The 7,158-nt window shown below is 41.8% G+C and overlaps 1 protein-coding gene across 1 annotated transcript in view; it reads left to right on the top strand.

Moving 5' to 3' along the window:
• Positions 1-359: 359 nt before the first annotated feature.
• cd164l2 (CD164 sialomucin-like 2) overlaps positions 360-7,158 on the top strand; it is a 45,706-nt gene continuing 38,907 nt past the window's right edge. The window contains exons 1-2 of the mRNA XM_060847564.1: positions 360-460; positions 6,204-6,293. Coding sequence (XP_060703547.1) covers positions 385-460; positions 6,204-6,293 — 166 coding nt within the window. The 5' untranslated portion in view covers positions 360-384. The remainder of the gene's footprint in view (positions 461-6,203; positions 6,294-7,158) is intronic.

Below are 7,158 nucleotides of genomic sequence, written 5' to 3'. Positions count from 1 at the left end.
CCAGTATGACACCAGACTATATATATATATAATAAAAATAATGACTGTAGGCAGTGTCTCCAGAGTGCTGGTTGTCAGGTAAACAGAGACTGGCATCAGTTTTGTGTGAAATGTGATGAGGGGCGGTCATGTGACCGGTCCCTTTAATAACTTGTTACAGGCGCTCGGATACATTTCGCTCACGTGGTCTCCCGGTGAATTTCCTGCAGCATCGCAGCTCCTTACCTCGCTGGGAAACTTCACAGCTTCTCTGCTTTCATTCCCCCCCCTCCCCTTTTTTTTTGTTCAGTGTTTATAACTTTTTAATTCCACACTCCCCTCCCCTCCCCTGTCATTTGCAGACTCTGTCCCCCCCCCCCCCCCCCCCCCCTCCGATTTCAGAAGATGAAGTGGGCAGAGATTGCGGTAGGAATTTCGCTGCTGGTGCTACTCTCTGGAGTTTGTGGGGGACAGGCTGCAGGTACTGACCCCGCAGGTCACGGCGCTAATTTTTATTTTGAATAAGCCTGTGAGGCTGGCGAACTTCTTGAGTGGAGCTAGTTGCTGGCTTTGCGTTTCTCGTACTCTTGCCTCTTCTAGCTGGGGTGAATGGCAGCGATAACGGTTGTCTGTTTTTGTTATAAGTTATTGCAGCGTGTGTGTACAAATACCGAGGTACCAGTGGTTTGATGCAAGTGTCCAGTGAATGTTTCAGTAACGCGGTTGCAGTTTGATTACAATTTAAATCCTCTGTGGGAGAGGTCTGCAGTGTATCAAGAAGGTGGAATTTTCCATTGTTTTTGCTGGTACTGCCTCCAGTGTTAAGGTAATGTCATTTTGCACTTGGGAATTTAAAACACAAACTCTCATCTCTCTATGCTGGCTGCTGTCTGGTAGTTTTGAATATTTAATATTCAGGTCAATTAAATATCCGAGCAGCCTACTAGTATTTGCCCTGATAAGTAATACAGATGCTGAAGTGTACAAGTAAACAGCACAAAGTGACTGAATATCTCTTTTTTTTAAAAAAAAAATCAATGCTGGGCTTTGCAGAATGCCAATTGGTGTTTTCAACTGACTCTCTTTTTTATAACAACAACCTGATAGAAGCATAAAGACCAGCAGACCCTCCATGTTGCAATATTCAAATCTGATGTAAGTTTGAAAACTTCTAAATTGTTTCTGCAGATAAAATATGCATCAGCAATACTTAATACATTTTTAAATTACAATGATATTGGTGCTAGCTATTCCTCAGAGTTGGGGATTATTCTGTCTACCGTGGTCAAAGTTCTCCTATTACTCTGAGTTAACAACTGTCCAGGATGTTTCTGTAAGAGCTTGGAATCTGGAACATTTAGATAAAATACCATTTGTGACACCTAGATCTCCAGTGCTTCAAGCCCTTTTTGGATTAAAGAATGGCAGAAATTTATATCTTGCTCTCTTCACCAACCACCCCCATCCTTTTGTTACCTTAACCAACATTCGATCAACCTCTTTACTTGAATATGTTCTGCTCTGAGTGAATGAGGCAGATCCCCAAGTAGAGATTTCCAAAGGTCAATCTGAATCCATCAGATACTGAATAAAGAACTGAAGGATTCAAATACTGAATGAAAAAGCTCTCTTAGTTGCTTCACCCTTTTTATTCTGTTTTAAAACAGGAAGAGCCTACTCATCATCATCATTATCATCATCAAGGAGTTTCAGCATGGGACAGACTTTCTGAAACTCCTTTTTGCCCAACCCTGCTGATTTGAGATTGCTGAACTTCTTTTGAGCAAGAAATGTGAATTGTTCAGAAGGGGGAGTTAGCTAACAGATGAAATCCATTCCTTTGTCTGTACAAGCCTCCAGGATGCATTGAAGATTTTGCATTTCATTCACTGCTTGTCTTGGATTTAGGGGTGGTGTAGATGTAGTTTCCAGTTCAGCTTGGACAACTGAAGGATTGGACTTTTTACCCTTTTACCTTTTTTGATTGATTTGGGTTTGAATAAATCAATAAAACTGCCAAAATAATTAACAGAATCCTTTCTTATTGTAGTTAAAACACAACAGTGAAAGAGGATATAGGTGATCTAGTCCTGTTGAACTTTGAGAGGAATTGTGACACACTTGTGCTATTTGACCCCCCTCAATTTCAGTGGCAGTGGCAGGTTAATTTTCAGTGTTTCATTGAAAGATGGGCAGCATAAAATTGTCTGAGATAGCAGTAAAAACTACTATTTGTATAGCACCTTCAACTCAGGATACCTTTGAGTGCTCTACTGCCCAAGAAACATATTTTGAAGGGTAGCTGCTGCAGTAACATGGAAAATATGGAATGTCTGCACAGGACACTCTCACTGAAACTTGTACAATAAGGGGTTAAGTCTGACTAATGTGCTAATGATAGTACACATGACTAAAAGGATGTTATGTAATGCCATGATCTTACCACCTCTCCTGCAGCACTCTGGTTGAAGTCAGTGTATTAATGTTTGCTTTGACCAAGCTCTTTAGCAAGAATATTTTTAAGTTACCAGTTAATCTGCTTCAATCGTGTCAAGTGAGGGATTATGTGATGGTTACAACACCAGGGAGAACCCCTCCTTTTCCTCAGTGTCATGGGATCTCTTGCGTCGATGCATAGACATTATTTAATGTCTCATCTGAATTGTGGCACTCAGTACTTCAACTTAGATTCTGTGGTTGAGTGATTTTTGAACCCTCCGATTCTTCTAACCTGGAAAAGCATCCTTTTCGCTGAGTCACAGTTTTAATTTTAATCATCTTTTAGTTTAACTGGATCACTTATTTGGTCATCTAACTAATGCCATGAAAGGGACATTGGTTTCTGTCAGATGACATTGATTTGAATCCGTGTCACACTTGTTTAGAGGGATATAGGCCAAATGCTGACAAATGGGACTAGATTAATTTACCATATCTGGTCAGCATGGGCAAGTTGGACCGAAGGGTCTGTTTCCATGCTGTACATCTCTATGACTCTATTTAAAAGCTTGCCTGTCCATTTTAATGTATTGAGCTGGTCAATTCCATACAATGCTCAGCTCAATTAATTTCCCTTCAAAGCTCACATCCTACTGACTGTAAAGGAGCAATTATCATTTTTTATTAACACATAATACATAGCTAACATTACAAATTGCTTGGTCCTGTATTTCAGTCTGGTTAAGGTGCAGTCATTTGGCTTTTTTGAACACTTTTTCGTGAAGTGAGTGTTCAGTTTTGTTTTGGCGTAATGTGGGATGAGATGCTCAGCACAACAAGATGAGTTTCTCACTTCCTTGTGGTAGTCTGAATGTCACTGAGTCATAATCCTGGAGCTCCCACCTTTTAATGGCACTGTGAGTGTACCTACACACAATGGGCTGTAGCTCATCACCACCTCCTTTTGAGGGGAATTTGGCGATGGTAATAAATGCTGGCCTAGTCATACATGCATATGATTCTTGAATGAATAAAACAATAATATCTTCAAAGGGACTGAAGACATAGGAGCAGAAATTAGGCCATTCTGCCATTCAATCATGGCTGACAATTTTTTTTAACCCCATTTTCCTGCTTTCTCCCTGTAACCTTTGATCCCCTTGTCAATCAAGAACTTGTCCATCTCTCTCTCAAATATATTCAATGACCTGGCCTCCACTGACTTCTGTGGCAGTGAATTCCATAGATTCGACGCTCTCTAGCTAAAGACATTTCTCTTTATCTCGGTTCTAAAGGGTCTTCCCTTTACTCTAAGGCTGTGCCCTGAGGCCCTTATCTCTCCTACCAATGGAAACATCTTCTGAACATCCGCTCTGTCCAGATCGTTCAGTATTCTGATATTCGGCAAGTCTGGCAACATCTGTGGCTGGAGAGAGATAGACTTAAAACATTCATTGTTTCTCTCTGAGTTCTGAGGAAGAGAATGCTGGACTGTTCTGGAGCTGGGATTGGTTGGGGAGGGGGTGCAGGTGGGGGAGAACAGAAAGAGAAGTCCCATATCTATTGTGGGCGAGAGATTCTTTCTCCATATTAAGGCTGAGTTGCTAAAGGGAAAAGCTGTAATCCTGAAATTTGATCATTTGGGGAGCTGATGTAGCCTGGAGTGGGATGGGGGGAGCAGGTTTGTGTGCTTGTCTCCCTTACCTGGAAAGGCTATCTCCTCCTCGGGTGTTAGAGTAAGTGCTTCAGCCATGTCCTGAGGCATAAATGATCCTACCTGTCCATCTTCCTTCCCACCTATCTACTCCCTCCTCTGACCTACCACCTACACCTTCCCCTTCATCTACCTATTGAGCTCTCAGCTACCTTTTCTCTTCTTCCCCCAGCCCCAACCCTCCCATTTATCTCTCCATCCCTTCTCCTCACGGTCTCTTTCCTGATGAAAGATGTATGCCCGAAATGCCGACTCTGTTCATCGGATGCTGCCTGGCTGGCTGTGCTTTTCTAGCACCACACTCTTCGACTCCTCAGGTGTTGGAGGCTCCCACTGGATTTAATAATACGTTAGTCCACCCTCCGGCCTTTCACTCCAATTCAGAGAAAGTAACAATTGAGCGATGGTTCCCCTTGCTTTGTGCATCTCTGACCCTTATTTCATCCTGATATCTGGGTTCTGAATTCTGAGGGAAAACTTGCCCTATATTGTTGGCAGCACTGGGTACGAAATGGATTATTGAAACTGCTTTCACGTTTATTCTATATTAAGTGTCTAATTTGAATAGTGAAATTCCCAATGTGCAGGAACCCTGTGTCTGACCGTTTGGAGTGAGTCCAATGCTGCTTGTGTTTTTTTTGTTGTTTCTTTTAAGTTTGGATATTTTTGTTTTTTTGCTTGTAGCATCACGGACTGTGAAAGTGCAGGGTCCAGCCCCACTAGCTTAGTTTAGTCATCTTTTAAATTTATGGTTAGTAAACGTTGATGTTGAAATTGCTCACTCACCACGGTACAGAAGACCCTTCCCTGATGTGACCCCATTCTCCAGCAGGTGCTAAGAGACAGGGATTTTTTTTTAAAAAAACATAGCTGGGCTGTGAGCCATTTTATAGCAGATTTTTTTAAACCCACTCCCAGCAGAGAGAGATGAAGCTGCTTCAAATGATTCAGAATTTGAAAGATGGGTAAAAGGAAGCTTTAGATCATAATACATTCAGTAGTTTTACAGACCCTCAGGATTGACATGACCTTAAGGCAGTAAAGCAAATATCTTAACAGCAAAATTTTAAAACCTGAAAATACTTTTAGATTTATAAAAGGTGAAGTGTCAAAAGTGAAAGTGAACTCTGTGCTTTCTGTTCTGTCGTGCTGTAGTTTCAATCAAGACATTCAAAAGGAGATTGCTTCATATCTGGAGAAGAATGTGTATAGCTACAGGGAGATTAGGTGAAGGCAGAAGAGGTTGAATTGTTAAAGGAGTAACTGCCTTGCAATGATGTATGGCTAAGGGCAACAGCTACTTTCAAAAGGATCAAGATCAAAGGAGGGGAGCTTTGAGTGAAAGGCAGCAGGTTTTGAGGAAAGAAGTTCTGGAGAGTGATGACGGTCTGGGAGAGTAGTTGAGGTGGGAAACCTCAAACCTTCTAAAAAGTATCTGGATGAACACTTATGCCTATGTTCTTGAATGTTATGACACTAATGTAGGAAAGTGGGACTAGTGTAGGTGGTATATTTTTGATGGGCTAAAGGACCTCTTCTGTATAATGATTCCAATGGGACCAATAGACCAAAACTGGGTCTAGAGGAACTGTAAATGATGGTGACTCCTGCCAATAATTGTAGTGCTGATGCAGATTAAGATAAGATCTGAAATTGGGTGGGAATCGAAGTGTCAGAAAATGAGGTTCTGTTCCTCGTGTTGCTCTTCCTTGAAACAGAGCAAGAGGCCAAGGACTGAAGTCCGAATGAGGAGGCAATTTTATCTTAATGACTTAAGTTGAGTTGATGTTGGTTCTTCTGATGGGACGTTTGTCAGCTGGTATGATCTTACTGACTGCAATGCACCCAGAGTTTATTGGGTCAGTCTGCAATAATTCACCTATTGGAGTTCATATTTATCATGGAATTAAACTCCCCTCTGATAAACAGGCAAACAAGTATTGTCATCCAAAGTGCATTTGGTTTACACAGGGCAGTACAAGGGTGTTAATACCAATGAGCTGAACATTAACCGTTTTTTAAATAATTGCATTAGACTTGTTTATTTTCTTTTGGTTTGTTTCTCATTTAGAATGTGCAGAGTTGGAGACATGTGAACTTTGTATCACTGGTGATACTTCACTGAACCTAACAGACTGTGTATGGGCACAATGTAAGTCAGGTAAGTGCTTTGTACATAATCCAACACACTGGCATGGAGCAATCTTGTTAGTTGCTAATTCTTTATAGGCTGTTTCCCAATATTTTATCTCAAAGATGGAAAGATACTCAAACTTTTTTATTCAGCGGTATGACCAACATCAAGTTCTTGTTCTGGAGGGGCATGAAATGATTTTGGAGCCTCCAGATGTAGTCAGAACTCCAAGGCAACCTTAGTGGGTGTTTACCAACTACATACCTCCCAAACTAAATGCTGCTGTGATAATTATTGGGGTTGAAATGTTCAGATTATGGTTGGTAGTGGAAGCCAGGTGAAGATGGTGGTCAGCTGCTTTTTCTATGACTTCATTGAGTACCATTGTTCACTTGGAGGAGAAAGTGAGGACTGCAGATGCTGGAGATCAGAGCTGAAAATGTGTTGCTGGAAAAGCGCAGCAGGTCAGGCAGCATCCAAAGAGCAGGGGAATCGACATTTCGGGCATGAACCCTTCTTCAGGAACATTCTTGAAGGGCTCATGCCTGAAACGTCGATTCTCCTGCTCTTTGGGTGCTGCCTGACCTGCTGCGCTTTTCCAGCAACACATCTTCAGTACCATTGTTCACTTCCCAACCTATCTGATTTGTTAATGCATGACCCTGCCACACAATTTGCTTTGGTTATTTTAATGGGGAGAATTCTCTATGGGGGGGTGGGGGTGGGGGAGGGGGGGAAGCTTCCCTCTCTGTTTGTATCATCAAATATAAGACAAACATCACTGATCTGTCAAGCAGTTTAATTATAGTGCTGCCTTTTACCTGGGGACACTCACTGTCTTGGCTCAGGTGGTTGCTTGAGATGACATCAGCTGTTGGCTGCGTCTCTCTGA

The sequence above is a fragment of the Hemiscyllium ocellatum genome, chromosome 30, assembly GCF_020745735.1.
Source record: "Hemiscyllium ocellatum isolate sHemOce1 chromosome 30, sHemOce1.pat.X.cur, whole genome shotgun sequence".
NCBI lineage: Eukaryota > Metazoa > Chordata > Chondrichthyes > Orectolobiformes > Hemiscylliidae > Hemiscyllium > Hemiscyllium ocellatum.
This window is presented reverse-complemented; position numbering and strand designations above follow the sequence as displayed.